This window comes from Haliotis cracherodii, unplaced genomic scaffold (assembly GCF_022045235.1).
Source record: "Haliotis cracherodii isolate W230 unplaced genomic scaffold, xgHalCrac1.p SCAF_15, whole genome shotgun sequence".
NCBI lineage: Eukaryota > Metazoa > Mollusca > Gastropoda > Lepetellida > Haliotidae > Haliotis > Haliotis cracherodii.
The window spans coordinates 1072832-1097872 of record NW_027266270.1 but is presented as its reverse complement, the minus strand read 5'-3'; the positions used below and the strand labels follow the sequence as shown (position 1 = coordinate 1097872).

The following is a 25041-nucleotide window of genomic DNA, read 5'->3' as shown; positions in this document are numbered from 1 at the left end:
ACTTTTGCTTGTCACACTGAAGGCTTTGGGTTCGATTTCCCACACAAGTACAATGTGTATTTCTGGTCATGTGTATTTCTGGTTAATGTCAGGACGTGATGTTACGGCTTGTATAGCAACAGGGGAACTCCCTGGTGAACATGGTGAGGAAAACATATCCAGTCTATCACAGGGGACTTGATCTGTTACAGTGTGACTTGGGTTTCACAGAAATTCTACAGATACATTATGTGCAAGATGTGGAACAGTTATCCTGGTGTATCTGTGTAACCTGACCATGCTCAGACAGTAGCCTGAAGCCAGGTCTCGTCACATTTCTTTGAGTCTAGTAGTAGTAAGTTAATAGTCTATATATTAGTTATAAATTCCAGAAAGTCACAAGAGCCAGTAAGCCCATCAGTTAGTGACATGACTTGCCCTCTACGATGTCAGTGGAATAATGAAAACCTGTCTTGATGATAAAGTCCAGTTGGCTACAGGGCTCGATTAAGCTGTATGAAACATGCACCAATGAAAATGCAACTGAATATTTATGTCTACATACACCATGCATGTGCATGTAAAAACAGTTTCAAATTTGTTTGTATTTACCCAACTGCATCACTTATTTGTGCTATCATCAGAGATCAAGGATTGTACTGATTTAGATTAATTCTGTTTCATCTTTGATAAATTTATGGGACCAGGTGCAACCTGTTTGTCTGGTGCAACTAGCTATTCATGTCATAATGCACCTGGTGCGAGATAAATCAAGTTCCTTAAATCAAGCCCAGCTATATATGAATATGATGAAATCAGAATTAGAAGCAGCATATATTTTCTTACTTAGGGAGATTTATTATGTTGGAAGACCTTTCATAGGCTATTTGTTGTTGGTCTAACACATGTGTACGATCGTACGTGTCATGAACAGAATGGATAAGCACCTTGCATGTTTATGACATGCAGGAGGGCACAAAGGCAGGACTAATAAGGGGGAGCCACCTCCTGGCTGGACAATCCCCCTGGCCCCACAGTGTGGTCTGCATGTATGATGTCTCTGTGTCTACAGCAGGGTACTGAGTCTACTGAGTCTACTAACATAAGCAGTGTGTAGCCTAGTATGAGTAAGTCTGACCTAGGCAGAGCTGATGACGAGGCGGCGGCAGTTGTCAGGATATCCGCAGTTACGGCACAGCCACATTCCTCGGTGGACACTTGAAGCACTGCCGCACACAATATCATGACATGGTATGTGATCATGCAGCTCCCTACAGGAATAGGAAATTCCCTACCATTTATCTGAACGTGTAATGCCAGAATTGAGTAGGTGGTCCTGCAGCGAGAACAATGCTGTGTGTATGATTAGCATGACGTTAAGAGCAAGGTTGGAACATGTTAAACTTCCGATTTTTTTTTATGATAAGGATTTTGAGAAAATAACTTTCTGCCCTTATCTGACATTATGTTAGGGCGGCCTGTTTTCATTAACTGATTCAGCTCTGTAGAATTGATAAGAGTCCTACTCAAGCAGTCTCTGTGAAGTGTTTGATTGCCAGAGTGGGGTCAAGCCATCACTGGTCTAATGTCCAGGTTTTTGTCACCTGATATTCAGAGTATCTTTCAAACTCAGGGTTCGAAGGTCAGCATATATTCTGGACCCCTAGATTACTACCATTTGAAGTTAATGAGGAACAGTGATTTTTTTAATCAAGGTTGTTGATGGGTTGGTAGAAAATATGAAGTTTTCAGGTTTTTGAGTGAGTTGGGTTTAACACCACTTTTTTTACCAGTATTCCAGTAATATCACGGTGTGTCAGCTTAGGAATGCCCAAAGTGATGCAGGGCTCAGACATTTACCACTTCGATGAAACCCACAAGCATGGGTATGGTGCTGACAAAGCTAGAAATATATTCCGGGCGAACTGGGATTTGAACCCATGATCATAGGTTTCTCGCGTGCCCAAGGGATGCAACTCTGCACAGCGAATCACGGCACCTTAGACGACTGGGCCACCCGTGCCCCCCGATAGGAGTATGTGTGAAGCCAATTTGAGGCGTCTCCTGCCGTGATATTGCTGGAATATTGGTAAAAGCGGCTTAAAACCATACTCACTCACTCTTTGTAATGGTTAATGTATTCTGGCTTCATGTAGGTCCATCATATAGTAACAAGGATATCAGTACAAATCTAGGGGATTACTTGGCATGTTGATTAATGCCACACACAATATTCCAGCTATAAGACCAGCCTGTAAATAATCGAGTCTGGACCAGACAAGCCAGTGATTGATATTATGAGCAACAATCCAAACTGTCGGTGTGCATTTACACAACCATGTCGACGATCTGTACCACCTGGTCCATAAAGTCCAAGTAGGACCAATTCTAACCTAGAAACAACCTTGACTGCATTTATTCATTGGGGGGTTGATCCCTGACAGTGCCTGCCAGAAGATGTTAAAGGGTGGTCTTTGTTGTTGCCCTGCCTGCCACTTGACATTCAGGGGCTAAAACAAGGATTGGTTGGTTTCGGAGTCCGTATACTGTGTCAGATTGGGACATTCATAATAAACTTCAGCATATTATCTCAGTCGGATAGCACTATAAAATCAGCATTAGTCCAGAATAGTGCACGCCACACCACGTCACAAGGCTCGCTAAACCCAAACACAAGCGTGATAACCCCTTTATCATATAATGTCATTCCTAAATTCTGTGCTTGGAAATCGCTTTCCCTCTCTCACTAACATTACCTAAACATTGCAAGTTTTCCTGGAATGCGCGCAGGGTAAGTGATGTGTCAGCATGGTCAGTCGGACAGTGTCAGTAGCCTATATAGTTCCAACTGAAATCCGTTTCTTATACAGTGGCGAAGCAACATATTTGCAAAACAACAATTGTTTTTACTTGCATTTCGCAGCAATCCATCGGTCTGTCCACTAGAGTAACTGCCCTTTGTCAAAGGGAAGCTACTCGTACCCTAGTCTATGAGACTAGTCTATCTCCAAAGTTGCTAGAACTTAGAAATTGCCTAAGCGACGTCACAGTTAGACACTGAATTTAAGTATATTAGACTGTTCTTTTGATAATGATAGCAATTATCTCTGTAGTTTATTCTGACTCGATTGCCGAATGACAAGGGCGACGCCATGTTTGTTTATAAACACTGAAAGTAGTTCCTACTTGACCTTTGATATTTGCATCTCTATTCGCATTTGACCCCAACGGTTATCGTTTTTATCCATTGGCTTTATCAGTGTTTATCCTGCAGAGAAACCTACCCATTATATGATAAATAGAAATAACTGTCAACACAAAACCAGAGAACGTGTTGCTTTGTACTTTATCAAGGCATGTGCGTCAGTCTCAACAATGTTTACAGGCCTGGGCATATGTGTTAATAGTAGCTGTTTCTGGTGTTATCTTGATGATAACAAACACAACTATGTCAGGTCATTCTGACAATAATGTCATTACCATACCATCACATACATACCATCACATACATACCATCACTGTCACTGATCAGATCAAGAAGTGGACACAATCATAACTCCCATATTTTAAGGTAGAGTAGAACTGTCATCGTAGAAAGGTTGCTTTGTTGAGCCGGGCCCTGTTGTCTTCCATTATTGATTTCAACGCATTTCAAATGTTGTCAACATCGTAGTTTTGTATACACTGTGGCCTGTCTGTCTCACTTGCCTCCTTTAGGTATATATATGCGTGGGTTTGAATCCCAGATTTGCCCTGATTATGTTTTAAGATTTGTCAGCACCATGCCAGAGTTCGTTGGTTTCACAATATTGATATGGATTGCTTCAGGCTTTTCTCTCACATCAAGCTGACACCTAGTGTTCCAGTGAAATACTGTTCAAAGCTGTGTTAAACCAAACTTCATTCACCATTTGTTCACTGTTACACAACATACTAATTTTTAAAAATCATATATTAAGGACAAAATATTCTTGGAGGTGTCTTGTTTGCACAATCTGTGATGCAATACTTTGTTAGTGGCTTAGTTCAGTTTGTGTTAGGAACCACTGACCTGAAGCCTGGGTCTAGTAAATTTTAGCCCAGCTGTCCCTGCAATACTCAAGAGATTGGTCGTTTACAGGAGCCCCTGCAGATGTGTAGGGTTCTGCTGCTTTGAAACCCAACTGTGTCCATCTGTTGAAGATTTCAGTCTGGTCTGGACCCCCAGCTGAGATAACTTTCATCATCGTCAAAGTGAATATACAGAAAGCTAGTTCACCATGTTCACCTTCTGTCTGGCAAACAAGCATGAGAATTAGATCTGGGCATTGTTAGAACTTCCTGTCGGGACCGTGGAGTCTCCAATACATTAACACAGACAATAGGTTTGTAACACACCCTGGTAACCAAGAAATACATGACAAGTGGGAGTTGTTTATCATACAATAATACCCGTGAAGATCCGGGGTAGAATAGGTCTTCAGCAACCTATGCTTGCCGTAAAAGGCGACTATGCTTGTCGTAAAAGGCGACCAACCAATCATACAATAAAACACTGCTGGGAGAATAAACTATGAGGGGCGCGAGTTAAATTTGGTCTTTTATGCATATTCTCACAAGTTTCACGTTGATGATCTGTACCTTTCTCCCAATACCAATTGTCATATCTGTCCCACTTCTGGGTGCGATCGTTTGGCCATTGCATTCATCTGTGCTGTCCAACTACATCTCTGGGGACCAACTCGCTAAGACACTTCCCTCTCAAAAGTAACGCCATCCATTTTACAACGTCATCAAGTTGTGACCACATGTTCGAATGACGTCAGGTTGACCTTGATCCTTGCTTTGTTGGTATTGTTCTCTTCACATTGCAGTTGGTAATGTCTTGACCTTATTTTGTTGAAGTATGTTGACAGTGACCTTATTTTGTTGAAGTATGTTGACAGTGACCTTACTTTGTTGGAAGTCGTATGTTGACAGTGACCTTATTTTGTTGAAGTATGTTGACAGTGACCTTACTTTGTTGGAAGTCGTATGTTGACAGTGACCTTATTTTGTTGAAGTATGTTGACAGTGACCTTATTTTGTTGAAGTCGTATGTTGACCGTGACCTTATTTTGTTGGAAGTATGTTGACAGTGACCTTATTTTGTTGAAGTCGTATGTTGACAGTGACCTTATTTTGTTGAAGTAGTATGTTGACCGTGACCTTGTTTTGTTGAAGTCGTATTTTGATCGTGACCTTGTTTTGTTGAAGTCGTATTTTGATCGTGACCTTGTTTTGTTGGAAGTATGTTGACAGTGACCTTATTTTGTTGAAGTCGTATGTTGACCGTGACCTTATTTTGTTGAAGTCGTATGTTGACCGTGACCTTATTTTGTTGAAGTAGTATGTTGACCGTGACCTTGTTTTGTTGAAGTCGTATTTTGATCGTGACCTTGTTTTGTTGAAGTCGTATGTTGACCGTGCCCTTGTTTTGTTGGTGTTGCAGGTTGGAGGTGAAAGCTGGGATTGGCCAACTGACCAGCCGGGATGGGGAAGTTATTGTCCAAGGTGTTCGGCAACAAGGAGATGAGAATACTCATGTTGGGGCTTGATGCAGCAGGAAAAACTAGTATCCTTCATTCACGCACAGCACCGCGTACATAGACCCGTCGTGAGGAAGTGTGCTTCTGGGGGGGGGTGTTTGTTTAGCCCCTTTATCATGTTAATGCAGTAAACGCCAGTTATGCAGGAATCCTCTATTTAAACACAACTAACACATTGATAAAATATTAGACACCCAAAATCTGTGGGCATATATTTGTCAGAAAATGAATGACAGTTGCTGTCAGTGTGAAAGAAGTGTTCCTGCATGTTATGCATGTTACCCTGAAACCAGACAGTTTGTCATGTAGATAAAACATGATAATGCATGTCATTGTGCTTAGCATGCTTAGGTTGATGCTCATTGTGTCAATCACTGGATTGTTGGGTCCACAATTATTTACAGACTGCCATCATGTTGCTGAAATATTGCTGAGTGTGGCGTTAAACAACAAATTTAATGAAACAAAACAAGTCGAAAAGAGGCAAGTTTGTATACTATGTAATTAGACATTTGTGTAAGTTTTCTAGCTGTATGCATGACATATGAGATGAAGGCCACCATTGACCCCACAGCTCCAATGTTCAAGCATCTCGTCATCCTGTACTGACCCTGTCTGTCTTCTCATTGTGCTGCGAGAACATGTGTACGTGTTTGATGAGATACAAAGCCATTACAAGCTCTACTTGAGCTTACTTGGTTGATAACTTAGAGTTATTTAGAGACTTGGATCAACATTTTATTATTTATTTATTCCTAACCTAATTAGAGCTAATGTGTGTTCTGCAGCAAGTTGTTAACAGTTATGGTGAAAGTTGTGTCATGTTATCATCATTGTCTGTGCAACAAGGTAAAAACCCAAGGACTTTTTCATGTAAACAATCTTAACTGTTATTTAGATTTAGAAACAAATGATGGCATGTTGTCATCTGTATTGTAGTTCCATAAATGAGCATGATGAGCAGGTTGGGCCCAACTGGTCTGAAAGAATATCTGGTCCTATTTCTCTTTGGTTATTGTTACCTTGCATCTTCTGCCATGACTGCCAGTTCACATGGACAACTGTGTAGATGTTTCAGCCAGGGTTTTGTAAAGTTTGGAACAGTTATACAGATGAGAACATTCTGACTATGGTGCTGTGCCAATCATCAGATAGTTCATATATTGGAGCTGCATGGTATTACCCATGTATGGGTCCATTTGGTCACAGTTCATATATTGGAGCTGCATGGTATTACCCATGTATGGGTCCATCTGTTCCCGGTTCTTATATTGGAGCTGCATGGTATTACCCATGTATGGGTCCATCTGGTCCCAGTTCTTATATTGGAGCTGCATGGTATTACCCATGTATGGGTCCATCTGGTCCTGGTTCTTATATTGGAGCTGCATGGTATTACCCATGTATGGGTCCATCTGGTCCTGGTTCTTATATTGGAGCTGCATGGTATTACCCATGTATGGGTCTATTTGGTCACAGTTCATATATTGGAGCTGCATGGTATTACCCATGTATGGGTCCATCTGGTCCTGGTTCTTATATTTGAGCTGCATGGTATTACCCATGTATGGGTCTATTTGGTCACAGTTCATATATTGGAGCTGCATGGTATTACCCATGTATGGGTCCATCTGGTCCCAGTTCATATATTGGAGCTGCATGGTATTACCCATGTATGGGTCTATTTGGTCACAGTTCATATATTGGAGCTGCATGGTATTACCCATATATGGGTCCATTTGGTCCCAGTTCATAAATTACAGAAGAAATTACACATGCAATATATTGTGTTTGTATCGCAATACAGGAATCATTATTGCAATAACTTACAATACAAAAGTCAGGCCGAACGATACATCGGTGCACCAGTGCACCGGTGCTGAAATATTGTTAAAAGCGGCATAAAACCTCACTCACTCACTCACTCACTCACTCACTCACTCACTCACTCACTCACTCACCTGTGGTGGGCTTCATGGTGCTGGGAGTTGAGTGTGTTGCATTTCACATGGGAGTTTGTCATTACTTTCTTTTATCATGTGTTTATAGTTTATAGATATCGTCTATTCTATTAGTTCCTCATACTCAACACAGTAGCTACAGGCAATGTAAGAACTGTTGCTGCTGATGTGCTTGACGGAAGATTAATGACATTGATGGGAGCCAAGTGACACTAGGTACATGCCTGATACATGTCTGATGCACGCAGGTCACAGAGACACCTGAACCAGACTATGACAGCCTGCAGGCAGACTGCCACCCTGTCTGGTGATGTCGCTTCAAGAATTGTCACCTCCCACCTGTCTTTGTAGTGAATGTTTTTGAGGTTGATATTAAGTACTTTAGAAAGAGGTATTGGGAGGACTTGTCTGTGTGTACAATACATTTCTTGTTTCTGTGCAGTGCAGACCATGCCAAAAAACAGCAACGTGTTGATATGACTCGAGGTCAGAATTGCTGAGTTGTGTTTTCAGATTATTTGCCTGAGCTGCAGTCCTGCCACAAGATTAGTATCTGTACACACATTCCAACCGCATGACGTTTATTTAATACTCAGTTAAATGAAAACATCATGAATGGTTGATACGATGCCGTGTTTGAAATAAGGCTTGAAGTCAAGAGGTCCTGTCATAACCCTTCTGTTAAATGTTTCACGTTTAGAGGGTCACTATTATATTAATATTAAAAATACTCAATGACCCCAATATCTGTCATTAATTTCAGGGGAAATAACTCCGTAATTCACAGACAAAACACCATGGACACGATGAAGCGTGTTAACATGTGTAGAGAAAGGAGATTGAAGATTATGTTCAGTCAAATATCATATTCAAACACTGCATCCATACATTTCACACTTATCTCCTCCAACTGTTTTATGATGGATTATCTCCCTTTGATTGAGCATATGCTAAAGCATTTCATCTTCTTACATATGGAACCTATGCTACTTCCCTGACAACTGGTCGAGACATCCACGGAAACCAAGGGTTGTTGCATCAGGACACTTTCCTCCTCCCCTCCACTCTCCCCTCCACTCTCCCCTCCCCTCCACTCTCCCCCTCCCCCCTCCCCTCCCCTCCACTCTCCTCTCCCCTCCACTCTCCCCTCCCCGACCACCCCTCCCCTCCACTCTCCCCTCCCCGACCTCCCCTCCCCTCCACTCTCCCCTCCCCACCCTCCACCCCACCTCCCCACCCTCCCCACCCTCCCCCTTCCTTCCAGTGTGCTGCAGGGTTCCTTCCATCTGGCCTAGTCTGGGTCACCTGGTTGTTTTGTGAGTGAACCTCACTGTATGGGTAGCACAAGTCTGTGTGAATCTACTTCCTCGTTTTGTAGGATTCAGGAAGTAACATTGTGTGTGAAAATAACTGATTCGCTCGGTGTAGTGTTGATGATTCATGTTTTACTTTCAGTCTGCGGAATGACGCAAGTTATTTTATCCTTCGGCAATGTTCAGGTTTAATCATCACAGTTGTCAATCTGGTTGGATCTCATATCCAGAAGTTTTTTTTGTCAGTTATGTAATGATCAGACACAGTATCAAGCTTTGCCCCCCACCCCCTTCTTGGTTCTCATGCAAGGACAGTAACCATGACAACAGGACCTTATTTTAAGAACTGGAAAAACTTGGTGTGATTAATTGTTAATTAAATCGTTTGCTTATAACATATATTTATTCCGATACTAATGATACGTGTGTTGTATGAGGATGACTACACACTGGAGGAGCGATACCCGCATCACCATGTGGTAATCAACCTGTGAGAATAGTAGAAAAGGTCTTCAGCAACCCATGCAGGCGACTATGCTTGTCGTAGGAGGCGACTAACAAGATCTGGTGGTCATGGTCACTGACTTGGTTTATGCATGTTATCATATCCCAATTGTATGGATCGATGTCTGTCACTGGATTGTCTGGTCCAGACTCGATTATTTACAGACCGCCAACATATAGCTGGAATATTGCTGAGTGTTTTGTTAAACAACAAACACACAAACAAAACAACCATATGGGAACCCCATGTTGTTCACTGACCTGGTGTTGTATAAAGATGATGAAACATTGTAGGAGTGACACACCCATCACCATGTGATCACCGTAGGGTAACCCCATTGGGTGAAGTCATGATAGACTGGGTGTGTGGGACAGTGTAGTCCAGGAGGGAATTACACATGTTGCAGTAGTTCTGTATTCCATATAATATGTTGTTGTCTCCAAGACTTGATGTTGTGAAGTCCTTGACCGTGTCCCCAGCTGTGCTATACAAGTTGAAGTTAGGCCAGTCAGTCACCACCATCCCCACAGTCGGCTTCAACGTGGAGCAAGTCAACTACAAGAATGTCAAGTTCAGTGTCTGGGTAGGTACACGATACAGTACGTATCACCTTGGTGAGGGGATGATGCCAAGAGTATCACAATAGCGAGGTGACACTGTAATATGTATGTATCATGATAGTGAGGTCACGATATGATTGGTATGTATCACGATAGTGAGGTCAAGATATGATATGTATATATCACGATAATGAGGTCACGATTTGATATGTATGTATCACGATAGTGAGGTCACAATATGATATGTTATAATGTATATATCACGATAGTGAAGTCACGATATGATATGTACGTATCACAATAGTGAGGTCATGATATGATATGTATCTCAATAGTGAGTTCACAATATGATATGTATGTATCACGATAGTGAGGTCAAGATATGATATGTATATATCACGATAATGAGGTCACGATTTGATATGTATGTATCACGATAGTGAGGTCACAATATGATATGTTATAATGTATATATCACGATAGTGAAGTCACGATATGATATGTACGTATCACAATAGTGAGGTCATGATATGATATGTATCTCAATAGTGAGTTCACAATATGATATGTGTGTATCATGATAGTTAGGTCACAATACGATTTGTATCACAATAGTGAGGTCATGATATGATATGTATCTCAATAGTGAGTTCACAATATGATACGCATCACAATAGCGAGATCATGATAGAAAGGATATGATGATGCAGATAGAATGACATGGGTGGTAGTCATGGTGATGCTGTGTTGAACTGAGTACACACAACCAGCCACAGTTTGGGTAACAGTCAAGTATGTCATGTTACATGTCGTCCGATAGTCTTATCCAAACTTGTTGATGCGTCAGTGAATTGCCCCACCCGTGAGCCATCACGGGATTCACTGGATTCCCATCCCTGCTGCTGATCCTTGGTGCGTCAGCACCACGTCCTTCTGGCCTATTGGGGGCAGTCGGGTATCCTTGTCATATTCATTCACTCACTCTGGTCAACGACCTGCACAACGTTTGGCTGACAACACACATCTATGTTTGTGATTCTAGTTAGACAGATAGCAGCGGAATTAACCCCATGCTCTCATGCCACTGCTTCCTTACTCTTCCTCTGTTGTCTCGGGATCGGCTGAACAGAAGCAATACTGTAAATCTTGAAATTAATGTGAACACTGTACACTTTGCATAGCGGAAATAGCAACTTGGGAATGATGTCTTTTATGATATTACTTTACTTAGAGACTACAGGTGAGTTCAACACAACTTTGCCAGTGTAGTAGTAGTATAATCTTGTCATACAGGATGTGGTGTAGCCGATGTTGAGGTGGGGTAGCCTCATGGTCATGGTGTCTCCCTCGCGGCGGTGTCTCAGTGTGTTGTGTTGTGTTGTGTTGCAGGATGTCGGGGGGCAGGACAAGATACGACCTCTATGGCGGCACTACTTCACAGGAACACAAGGTCTCATTTTCGTGGTAGACTGCGCTGACAGGGACCGTATTGACGAGGCCAGACAGGAGCTGCATCGCATCATCAACGATCGCGAGATGAGAGACGTCATTATTCTGATATTTGCTAACAAACAGGATCTCCCAGATGGTAAGATTGAAGGCAGTGGTGCTTAAGGAGATCCTTTAGAGAGAGTGCTATGTGTAGAGATCCTTTGGGCTGAGCTATATAGGGAGATTGTTTGAGCTAAGATACATAACAAGATCCATTAGGTTGAAATATATTGAGATCCTTTTGGCCTCGATGTATAGGGAACCCCTTCAGCTTGAGATATATAAAGATCCTTTAGTTTGAGATATATTGAGAGATCCTTTTGTCAAAGAGATATATGAGGAGATCATGTGGCTGAGAGAGATGTATATATAGGGAGATCTTTTTTGCTAAGAGTTATGTACAGAGATACTTTTGGCAGACTGATGAGTGTTAGAGAGATACTTTGTCAGATTGTTAAGTTCAGGGATATGACAATATGTTGATGGAGCAGTTATGTTGCAGTACATTTTGTCAAATATGATGCCTATCCGTAAAGTTTGGCGGAACCCTTTGTGGAACCCGTTTCATAAATATATCAATATATAAAGTGGGACCATACTCAATGTACCATACCTAGCAGTCAAGGCCATGTCAGTGTACAGTGCTTCCTTACTTCCCTGTCAGTGTAGACTGGAGCATCGCTGGAAGAAACTGCAGTAACTTAACTATACTCCAGTAGAATGTACAAAACAAACAAGGCACAGAATGGGATCACAACAGTATCTGAAGCAAACCAATAGCCAGTCAACTAACGTGTGTTTGTTGTTGCAGCTATGAAGCCACATGAAATTCAAGAGAAGCTAGGATTAACAAGAATACGTGACCGCAACTGGTATGTTCAGCCAGCGTGTGCGACAACGGGTGACGGACTGTACGAGGGCCTCACATGGCTCACTTCCAACCACAAGTCTTGATTGAGGCTGGGCACATAGCACCAGTCTGTTTTATATTACAAACTCTTCAAAACATACTGACAAAACAGATACAGTGGACAGACCCACCATCGTGGGATGCTGGCTGACCTGTAGCCAGCTGTGGACATTCATGCAAGTCACCTGTGCATAGACGCTGACCGTGACAACCTTCAGGCCCTATTGGACGCTGCTCATGCAGGCTTGTCACATGGGATTTATTTCTGTTTTTTACGGTGCTTCATTTGATCTTGTAAAAAGTGTTGAAAGGGGCCAGAGTGTATATTTTGCAAGTAGACTTTTTGTATACTTCCGACTTATTTGCCTCTCTGTACAGTTAAAATGCATGTGGCCATTTCGGCACAAGTACCTGATGCTGGACTGTAGTAACACTGCATGGTTTCTCTAATTCTCCCAGGTAGTCAAGTAGCCCCCGGATGTCCATATCACTCATGTTACATTCGTATATTTATTCGTTGCGTCGACCTGTTGGGAAAGACAACCTTCCATGGAGCATGAAGACGATGATGCAGCATGGCCTGTTATCTCGACAAACTCGTATCACCTCAGACATATCGTCACACTAACTTCTCCAGTTTTCTATTGGTTAGGAAAGAGTTTTGTATGTTTTTGTGTGAAATTATCAGCTTCTTCGAGATCTCATCCGCTGAAATACTATACAAGGCTTGGAGGCGAATCAGCACAACTACCCCAGCAGGAGATGTCTAATATTTACCAATACAACAAGACTGCGTGTGAATCCTTGTTTTATCATTTGTAATTCAGAATGAACTCTACCATCTGTCATTTTTGGACACACTAGAACTTATCTGTATATAAGAAATTTTAGAGATTATGTTATGTTTTTCACTTGTAAAGCAAACTGTTTAGCTACACATACAAGTTATTAGTATTGCATATCTGATTTTGTCTGTGAATAATAAAGACACTGTCACCTCTATTTGCACACTATGTATCCATCAACAGTATCCAGAGTTCAACAGAAGATGATGTTTTCTTATCCATGGAGCTTTTGTGGTCTGAAGGTATTTTCTGAGTATACATTTCTTATATCTACTTCAAGGCAGATATTACAAATGTATTTGTTTCTCTCTTTTTGGGGGTAGATACAAGCAGCTTTTAGTTTCCTCATGTCAACACTTTCTATTTTACATCAGCCTTCCCCTCACACTCAGGCGTTTCACATGTTCACCACACATCTTTGATAAAAGTATTTGTCATTACACTGGACGTATTCATTAACACACAGACCTCGTCACCATCTTGAGCTGTGTTTGGTGCAAGATGTAGAAAGCTGATAATGGTCACATGTGTCGTGAACAGTTCCCTTGGCGACCCACATGTGTTGACCGTCATAGAAAATAAGCTGCAGCTGTGTCTGGTGTCCATCTAGACACTGTCCTGGAGCTGTGTCTGATGTCCATCTAGACACTGTCCTGGTACTGTGTCTTGTGTCCATCTAGACACTGTCCTGGTGCTGTGTCTGGTGTCCATCTAGAAATTGTCCTGGTGCTGTGTCTGGTGTCCATCTAAACATTGTCCTGATGCTGTGTCTGGTGTCCATCTAGACACTGTCCTGGTACTGTGTCTGGTGTCCATCTAGACACTGTCCTGGTGCTGTGTCTAGTGTCCATCTAGACACTGTCCTGGTGCTGTGTCTGGTGTCCATTTAGACATTGTCCTGGTGCTGTGTCTTGTGTCCATCTAGACACTGTCCTGGTGCTGTGTCTGGTGTCCATCTAGACACTGTCCTGGTGCTGTGTCTGGTGTCCATCTAGACACTGTCCTGGTGCTGTGTCTGGTGTCCATTTAGACACTGTCCTGGTGCTGTGTCTGGTGTCCATTTAGACATTGTCCTGGTGCTGTGTCTGGTGTCCATCTAGACACTGTCCTGGTGCTGTGTCTGGTGTCCATCTAGACACTGTCCTGGTGCTGTGTCTGGTGTCCATCTAGACACTGTCCTGGTGCTGTGTCTGGTATCCATTTAGACATTGTCCTGGTGCTGTGTCTGGTGTCCATCTAGACACTGTCCTGGTGCTGTGTCTGGTGTCCATCTAGACACTGTCCTGGTGCTGTGTCTGGTGTCCATCTAGACACTGTCCTGGTGCTGTGTCTGGTGTCCATCTAGACACTGTCTTGGTACTGTATTTGGTGTCCATCTAGACATTGTCCTGGTGCTGTGTCTGGTGTCCATCTAGACACTGTCCTGGTACTGTGTCTATTGTCCATCTAGACATTGTCCTGGTGCTGTGTCTGGTGTCCATCTAGACACTGTCCTGGAACTGTGTCTGGTGTCCATCTAGACATTGTCCTGGTGCTGTGTCTGGTGTCCATCTAGACATTGTCCTGGAGCCGTGTTAGGTTCAAGGTGACCTTCAAGACACATGTGTTACTGACAATGTCCTGTAGTTGTGTATGGTACAAGGTTGCTTGGTAATGTTCCAGACAGTGTCCAGTACCTGTACAAGGGTGATTTGGTGAATTTAAGACTCTTGTATTGCACAGACACTGTTTTGTACATTGTGTCCTGGGCTTGTTACAGTGTCGGTTACAAGATGACCTGGTTGGTGAACGTCCAGACACTTGTATGTCAAGGAGTGTACGGTACAACGTCACATTTTTGATAATGATCTTGAACAGACACTGTCTTTTAGTAAAAGGTGACCTGTTTCGAAACACTTTTATGTCACAGACATTGTCTTATGACAGTGTCTGGTACAACATGAATTGGCTGCTTGGTGATCGTCCAGACACTGTCTTGTAGTACAAGGTGACCTGGATGCTTGATGACCTTCCAGAGACTTGTGTCCAGACACTGTCATGATGCTGCCTGTAGTTCCCCCTCATCACCCGGTGGCTTGCCGGTCTGTCTTCCACCACCGCTGCAGTATGATGCGAGCCAGTGAGAGTCAGTGTGTGTCTGTGTGTTTGTGAGGGACCTACACAACATCCTGTAGATGTGAACAAGAAGTCATATCTTGTACACACTCAGATCAATGTTTGTAGGCAATGGTATTCCTAAAGCAGAACTTGTATGTGAAATGTGATGTATGTATAGGATAGATCATGCCTTCTGTACACCTAGAACTTAATATATTACCCATGTTGAAAAGGCTAGATGAGGACTCAGGGCATACCTTTCTGTAAACCGGCTCATAGTGCTTTCCTTCATTCCATGCTTTCATTGTAGCAATGGACATAGAATTGTTCTCATCAGATTGATGTGCCTGGCTTTTAGAGGCAGGCTGCTTGGCAGTGTCAGCTGTCTGCGTGCGTGTCCGTTGTTTCGCTGAATTGAGATTAGACCTCCAGTTGTTGCCTCTGTCCCTATGTTGTTAGGTTTTCAGATAACCAAGTTGATTCAGACACATTTGCTAACTTAACATATGCATATTTTGTGCCTATCCAGAACGAAGCAACGTACAGAATGTCTGTTTTTGTACCATGTATATAGCTGGCTTCCTACTCAAGAAGCTTGTGTTGTCATTGTAACCAAACAGTTTTAAATAAGTGATTTGTTTTAATAACTGATTTGTTTAGGTTAGGTATAAAACATTCTTGCTTATGATGGTATTTTTGTGAAACGTCAGTGTTTTATATTTGGAAAACCGATCGATGTCATCCCAGTATTTCAGGATTTCGTGTGATGGCTACGTGTCTCTGTGTCCAGCTCCAGGAAATGTGTTTGATTTGAAGCTGGCCGCCATGGGTATTAATAATCTGTACATTTTAATGAAACTGATTTGTAAATGTGTGATTCTGTGAGTGGTAAGTGTGTTGATTGGTTGGTCTTTAGATATTGTTATCTGTTACTCTTTTAGCATATATATGTGTGGTGTTAGCAGCCGACTGCATGCATCTGTAAGGGGTGGAGATACACAGTGATACGACATCGTACCGCAATACATGGCTGATGGTAGGTGCCTCGTCTTGTAATTTGATACAGCGATGCCTGTTACCCGGGACTATGCCGTTTCAAGTGAAATCATTTTTGTATTGAGCTACAAGTGTCTTTTGATATCAAATATTTCACCCTGAACGGATAAAAATGATTCAAGATGAACAGATAAAAGTAATTCGTTTGGAGTCTGGAAAGTATAACTGCAGCATTGTTCAATGAATGATGAGGTTCTATTATTGTCCAACATCAGCAAGTTTCATGAGAATTACGAAATTCCCTATCCATCTCCTACAAAATCAATATCCTGTTATTTCTCTAAGTATGGAAACTGTATTGGATGATTAATCAAGGTTTAGATTAGGGCTTGGTATTAACGGAAAATGTGTAAAGTGGAGAAATATACGATGTATGATGCAGCTTGTATGGCAATACGTGTCGTATCACGCCCCTAGTGTCTGTGATGATGGGCATCACGGATCTAGACTAGCATGTTTGTTTGTCAGAGGTGTCCAGGGCATATTTATACAATTATTAATGAATGTTTATTATGACGTTGCATACCTGTTGTTATTACCAGAGTAAAAGCTAGATTACAAAGGAGACTGTAGTCGGAGAGTAGACATACCCGTTGGAAGACAGGTGAGAGAATGTATGACATCACACAAGTATCCTTAGCCCCCACCACTGTAGCCTTCTGTATGTTAGTCACAGAACAAAGAGTCCAACTACAGCTCTGCCTCAGTACCATAGCCAGAATGATATCCTCATTATAGCCTTTCAGTAAGACATGTATATGTTATCTGTTGGGCATTATGTGATGATCTGGGCCATATGAGGTTTGTGTAGATATATTAAATGAAATTATTCAAATATTTGAAGAGGATGTTGGCCGAACATTTTTGTAGCAGCTGGACAGATGATAAGCAACTGTTCAGGATTTGATACAAGATTACATCAGATGATGACATTGGGGGATATAGCAAATATACAACTGAGCTTCTGCTAGAGATCAATATATCTTATTATTCCAGAGGGGACTGAATGTGACCTGGAGCTGTCCTGTGAACAGTATTCAGTATTGCAATCGAGGAGATGTTTTTCAGCTCTATTTGAGTTGGTCTTGACATGAAATAATTCATTAAGTTACATAGTACTCTGAGGTTTGTGACGGTATCAGATTTCCTGGTATACCTAACTCAAGTTCAGTAGTATTGATCTCTTGTTTATATACCTGGAGTCATGTTGGAAAATGATTCACTGTTTATAAGCAATGTGTCAGTGATGGCAGGATCTGGCGTTGATTGCTGTTGACTCTCGATTCAGCTGTTGTGACTCGATTCAGTTTTTGACACCTGATTTAGCTGTTGACGCTCGATTCATCTTTTGACACTAGATTTTGCTGTTGACGCTCGATTCAGCCGTTGTTGGCAATGCAGCCCAACTGTCATTCTTTAGCTACGATCAGTCCTGCAGTTAAACTCAGATATCGTTCGAAGTAAGCTAAACTCAGCTGAATGTCGGGGCCTGCAATGGGCAGTTCACAAGCGCGCTTGTTATCTTTTGCTTTCTGTTGAGCTCAGTCCTACCATAAGGCACAAACTAGGGAAGGAGGAGGAGGTACATTTGTCGTTTCCTATGTCAACATTGCATTTCATAAGTCAAGATTAATATCTTCAGCTTCAGATTGTCAATATTGAAATAATTTGCTCTGCATCAACTTGTTTCAATTATCATCTTCAGAATTAACTGATAAAAAAAAACGATGCTGTGTTTTGAACATTAAAAACATTTTGGAAGAATTTCTTGTGTGGATAGTTGTGTGAGTTTAGTCCCTGTCTAACTAAGCCCTACTACTAACTACTACTAGGAAGGTCACTTCATCTGGTTGGCTGTGGGCCAGGGTCCGCTCTTCCTGTGGCAGGTTCCTGTAGACAGGGGTATCCCTGGTACACTCCATGGAGGTGTCGTGTATAAACGTTGGTGATCCACCCCCAGACTCTGTAAATACTGGCCTGTTCATTTCACCAACATTTTATACTCCTAAATAAACACAGATTCAATCAGTACAAGCGTGTTTCTTGTCATTGGTGCTCCTTGAATTTGGATGGAACATTTTAGGTTATGTTTGTTGAGAAGGCCGCTGCTGTTTCACAGATTGTGTTAGCCAGTGTCAAAATACAAAAAGAAATGGGATCAGTTTGCAAAGGATTTTTACAGTTATGAAGGAACAAATCAATGCAACATTATAGGTCATGCTATTATTTTTTAAACTTCTTGTTTAAACGGTTTTGTTTGTTTGTTTGTTTTAAATTAAGATTAAAATAATCTGAAATGATTATTTTCAGTTATTGAACCATACTTCTTTTCATGTTTTTTTCCCTCTTAATTGCTTTTATGTCTTACGGCAGACTTATTGCTGAAGTGTGAGAAGAAAAGCCTGTCTTTTGTGCTCACAAGTGATAGTAAAGCTACATTTAAGTAGAGTTACTTCCCTTTCTTCACAAGGCCAATGTTCAAACATCAGCTAGTTCAGTGAGTCATTGGGTCACAGGCTATTATTATCCATCATGTATAAAGCTCATAACCCTGAATCTGTTAATTGACATGACTGGTCAGACCGTCCCTGTCGTGTACTCGAAAGAATATCTGCTCAAAGAGCAGACATCAGTGGTTCGATCCCCTGGCCATATTATTACCAAAAAACGTTTAAAAAAGATGGTACTGGTTTTTAGGCTGCCTGTTGCTGCATGGTACCCCGTGGGCTGGCAATATGAAATCGGATAACTACAACCAGCCAATCATACGTGCATGCAAAACACTATATAAGAGAAACAATCTTGAATGTGACTTAACATCGTATTTCACCTCTCATGACTGGTCTCACTCAGTCAGAAGTCTGGTTTGGAGAAAGTACTTATAGAAAGCTCCTGGTCATCTCACGAAAATTTACTGACTTGGCCCACATCGAAAGCTGACAGACATCACTTTAATTTGATACCCTTTGTCAAGATCTGACAAACCCCCCATAGGTCACACGAGGTATGCACTGCCCAATCAAAACTAAGGGTTTCTTGAGCCAATCAAATGTAAGCTTTCAAAAACAAAAACTTCTAGGAAGTGACTGGGTGCTTATACAACCACAACATAAACAGATTGCTCTGTTATTTTCAATTCAGAACTGCCTGCTCATATTCATTTTCAAGCTACAGAAATCAGACATGATGCTCCGACATCTTCTCGGGTAGAATTTAGAAGTCGCCACACTGATTAGCAAGCCCACCTGACGACCTGCTGGGGCAGCGAGTTTGTCAGATCTTAACAGAGGCATTAAATCAGAACATAAGATAGCTACGTGATAAATCTCAAAGAACAATGAAGAATGAAGCGTGGTTTATTTCACAATAAAACATTGTTCCATCATGACGTCATTTCTGGAGATTGAAATATGCCCTCGCAACTTGATGACATCATATATTGGACAATGTTATTTTTGAGAGGGAAGTGTCTACTAAATTGGTCCCAATAGATTTTGCTTGGTTATGCAGATAAAGGCTGTGGCCGAACAATCGCATCCTAAAGCTGGAGAGATATGACAATCAGTATTAGGAGAAAACATCCAGATAATCAATCTGAGAATATGTGGGAAATACCAAGCGTATGGCATCAATAGATTAACTGAGCTGATGTCTCCACTAGTGCTGGGACGGATAATTCGGGTACTCGGGTCGGGTGGGTACTGAGTAGGACCTGGGTACACACAGGACTACCCAGACCCGTGGTTAGTCACGTGATATAGTTTCATGACAAAATTTCACTAAATAGCTACATGGTTACACGATTTTAAGTCTCTAATGTTCGCATTTCTTCATGACTGAACACTTTCCTTCTGACTTGTATATGTTTGAACAAAGCTAAAACTTCAATCAACTTCAGTGCATGAATGACCACATCGTTTAAAGCGTGTATCTGAATACATTCTGCCAGGGCTACTGTCAAACTATTCCCAATTGGACATTTTGTACCTACCCGGGTAGGGTCGGGTATAGGGGTGTGAGTACCCGGGTAGTAAATTTGGATTCGTCCCAGCCCTAGTCTCCACACTCTCGTGTCTCTCTAAAGTTTGTCCAAACAAAGACTGGGCGATAGAGAAATCAAACTCACAACCAGACAGTCCCGTAAATCTTCATTCTCTCTTACTGAGTATTTCTAAAATGTTTCTTTGATTGTTTATGATGACTGGTATGAATCACTACCAGTTATCTTGCTGCAGGCTGGTACTGCTGTATCCTAAGTGACACTGTTAGAAACTGTCACTAGTCCTATAGTCCTTGCCAAACTGCCCAAAACTTAAGGTATTTAAGGACTAGTAGGAATTTGCCATTTTTAAGGGTTTTGATATATGTTATCATTAAAGGGACTAGTGGTCTAAATATGTTAGTTCCTATCGCTGAGACGTTTCAGTTGTTCACACACCGGTGGCCATAATAAAAGAAGAGAATTTATGGATGTCTACTTCTTTATTATGAGGAACACAACGTTTCGGAGTATATGCTTCCTCCATCGGGTGAATTGATGAAGGAGCAAGCACATTTGTACTCGGAAACATTTTGTTCCTCATAATAAAGAAGTTGACATCCATAAATTCTCTTCCTTTTGAGTACCACTTCTAAATGCCTTTCAGACACAAGAATACACAAGAAGTCAAGTCAACAAACTTTATTAACAATGAAAGAAGATAATACCTAACCCTTTGATATAATATCAAAAACAGGACACCCCCGACTTCCTGGACAGACGAATCAGTACCAGATGAACACCAGGTTGAGGACACCAGATACGGCAAACAGTTCACTTACAATGATACATGGATGATGAAGGAGAAAGAGATGCATGTCTATACAACCACTTCGTATACACACTAAATTACATCTGTTTAAAAAACATTATCATTTTGATTTGGCTCATCTCAAGCATGCCAGTAGGATGGCTCTAACTACTTTCATTTAGAAACATGGGTTAATATTTCAAGAAACTGTCACTGCAAAAAACATCATAATTACCACTATCACCACAGATATTTCAGAGACACTCTATGAATTTCCCTTGTCAAGTTTGTTAATAACAACCAGTTATATGTTAAAGTAGACATAAGGATCTATACCAAAATTTCACCATTACAGTATCAAAGAAGTTGTTATCCATAAATTGTCTTCTTAAATTACATAAATTGTGTCATCTGTCAACTTCTAAGTAATGCCTATCAAACAATTTAGTTGTATGTTATCTGTCACTGAAAACATTTATATTGTACATTTAAGACACTGTCATCTTCTGGCCTGAAGCCCTTGTTTTCTTCTCACAGAGGCATGCCACTTGACTGTTGCTAGGGATGTTCCTGTCAGTCGTGATGCATCTGACTAGTGACATGATGTCATCAGACAGTTTCAGTAACTCCATCACCAGTTGAGACAATGACAACAACAAAATGCTTCTGTTCCAGTCAGTAAGATGAGACATTCAAAATATCTTTATCACATAATAATCATTGCAAGAAAATAAATAATGAAATTATAAAAAAGGACAGACCAATTTAAATCAATTGTTATACAGACCTGCCTGTCCCCTTTGAAGATATTTTCTAAACGCTCCCTCCCTAACAGGACATAATTATCTGGGAACCATCTCAAAATATATATTTATTTTTTTATCTTTCTCCCACTTGTTTCTTTGGTCTGTCCTAAGTACAACAACAATAATTGTGCTTGAGGTCCATCATAACATCATACATGAAGACTGTAGTTATAAATTGTTCCACTGATAAAATACTTGAACGGTCACGAGTGTCACAGCAGCGATGACCATTGAACCAACGTGTACAAGAACACATCAACAGCATGTATTAAATGCCTCTCAAAGAAGTCCCACAAAACCAGATCTTTACACAAGTCACATGATCTGTTTCAAGTGTAAAAGTCATTAACCAGAAGAAACACCAACATTCGGAACATTTCAAGGTTTCATAAAAGTTGCAAAATTAAAAATAATTTTTTTGTCATATCATAATTAAATATTCATACACTGTATACAGTGAAAGTGTAGATTTCAAATTATGTTTTCAAAATCTGTCTGCCTATCAAGACCCCTTATCCATTAGCGGTATTTAGATATTGAGGTAGACTTTTATCGCCAACTAATCCTTCATTTCACTCGTTAATGCTTAGTGTTTCAATCTAGTTGGAATTCAACTGTTGCAGAAACATTTAAACATGCCCTACTTTCAGAGTAAAATTCCCTTGACCACTCTCATACTTGAATGATAAACTAACAAAATCATTTTACAAGGATAATTTTAACAAAATATGCACATATTATAAATAGGTAACAAAATATGCAATAAACAAAGTACAACAATATAAAAGAGGTATTTCAGGGACGCCATTAAGCTTCAACTGCCCAAGTGACAAACATGAGGTTAACACAATTCTTGGTGCCAAGGTAATGCTACTCACATGACCATATGGCTGAAATAATGCCGATGTGACGTTAAATTTTAACTCACTCACATGACATGCAATCTCATTACAATTTTTTTAACGGTAGCAAGCACTAAGATCTTAGGACATCCTATTACAGGTCACTTCAGAACGACCTTTTGTGAACTTTGACCAACTGATAAAATGAATTAAAAAATGATTTTAGTCAATCAGAAAAATCTTTCTTGAGCAATACAGCACAAGTTTTAAACTGGCGACTTCCATCCCTGACTACGCTTTGAAGATTTCTTAACAAAGTTCTTGATTCAGAATTTGAAAACTGAGCAAAGAAAATCCTGGAATGTCTATTGGATGGCCTGAGATTGTATGGCAGTACTGCCTACTGCTATGACTAAGCCGCTATGGAAAGTCTTTTCCGTTTGAAATGTTTATTCCATTGAAGCGAGAGAAAGATGATGATTTTGATGTAAACCTTTTCGAGGTTGCATAATTAGAAAACACATTGTGTCATTTCTCAATCTAGAAAACGACACTCTGATTGGTCGGATGAAAGAGTTCTGACGTGTCCCGTAATGGGATGTCCTCAGATCCATGCTTCGTGGTAGAGGGAACTAAGATCTGATTTCATGTAACTTCGGAGGAACACAAATGAACAGATTTTCCACAAAAAATGGAGGCCCAAAGCATTTAAACCACAACATTTCAAAGGTTCTTGAATTAGAATGAATAAAAGAAATTAAACTTAATAAAGATGTCAAGGTTTCATTAACATGAATCATCACACAGATGTTACTGACCTGAAAGAGTTTCCTACTGACCTTTCGATACCACTTGCCACAAGACTTTCAAGTGTCATTTCCAAGACTTTTTCAGTTGGGTTCAGTCTGTCAATATGTTTTTAATCCATCATGCAGTATATTTGTCGTAAGACCACACTATATATTAGTCGTAAGACCACACTACATATTAGTCGTAAGACCACACTACATATTAGTCGTAAAACCTAAAAAGCAGTATGAGCATCACAAAAATTCAAACAAGATTGATTTTCACAACCAATATGTAAACAAATCAAATCTGTCATGAGTTCTTCAAGGTGTTTGACAAAGTGTCAAATCTATCTCTGAAACATCCTTTGTATGTAACTTTTAGTTTTGTGTATTTTAATACTTTAATTGACAAGTTTGTCATTTTGTACAAATTCAAGGCTTTTTCAAGCTATTTGGTAATTTTCAAGGCTTTTCAAGAGGGACCTTAAAATGTAAGGCCTTTTCAAGCCTGTACGAACCTTGTTTGCTACATGTACCAATTACCGGACATGTTTCACTAGACTGGAAAAGTATTTTTATTTCATAAACCACACAGTCTAAGATCACTTAGTCCTACAATATGACAGTAGTTTGTCATCTCTTTTGTTCTAAAGCAGTACTTAAGTTAAGAATACACTGAACAGAGGTAATGTCAAACTGTCTGTTCTGACCTAAGTTTTGACCTGCATAGGGAATAAAGACTGCTCACCTTCCAGAGACCATAGAGAGGGCAATGTGCACACCTACAACATCCTTTCAGAAACATCAGAACATGACCTAATGTCAAAGTGATTAAGCTACAATACATGGCTGACAAGTTTTTGAAGACAAACATTTGATTCTGATTTGAAACAAAGCTGAGTTCGTTGTGTGACATTATTAATTACCGGTTCAGACAGCCTGGCAGAACTGCAGCATCACTGGCTTGAATGAGTTGAAAGGCGTTTGTGTCGTGGGAGAGTTGAAAACTCCTGCAGGGGACAGGTCCCAATGACTAGCGGAGGGGGAGGGGGAGGGGCAGGGGACAGGTCCCAATGACTAGGGGAGGGGGAGGGGCAGGGGACAGGTCCCAATGACTAGCGGAGGGGGAGAGGGAGGGGCAGGGGACAGGTCCCAATGACTAGCTGGGGGGGAGGGGGAGGGGCAGGGGACAGGTCCCAATGACTAGCGGAGGGGGAGGGGGAGAGTTGAAAACTCCTGCAGGGGACAGGTCCCAATGACTAGCGGAGGGGGAGAGGGAGGGGCAGGGGACAGGTCCCAATGACTAGCTGGGGGGGAGGGGGAGGGGCAGGGGACAGGTCCCAATGACTAGCGGAGGGGGAGGGGGAGAGTTGAAAACTCCTGCAGGGGACAGGTCCCAATGACTAGCGGAGGGGGAGGGGGAGGGGGAGGGGGATTGAGCATAGGGAGCACCGGTCCTACATGTCACTGTCCCCGGACATTTATTTTGGGTCATGCACATGAGAATGATTACAAAACTAAAATGAAT

General features: G+C 41.2%; 1 protein-coding gene across 2 annotated transcripts in view; it reads left to right on the top strand.

Annotated features, from left to right (window-relative positions):
* LOC139462158 (ADP-ribosylation factor 6) overlaps positions 1-18318 on the top strand; it is a 33545-nt gene extending 15227 nt beyond the window's left edge. For both annotated transcript variants that reach the window (XM_071243681.1, XM_071243682.1), the window contains exons 2-5: positions 5450-5572; positions 9805-9908; positions 11275-11473; positions 12188-18318. In XM_071243681.1, coding sequence (XP_071099782.1) covers positions 5491-5572; positions 9805-9908; positions 11275-11473; positions 12188-12330 — 528 coding nt within the window. In that variant the 5' untranslated portion in view covers positions 5450-5490 and the 3' untranslated portion in view covers positions 12331-18318. The remainder of the gene's footprint in view (positions 1-5449; positions 5573-9804; positions 9909-11274; positions 11474-12187) is intronic.
* Positions 18319-25041: the final 6723 nt, after the last annotated feature.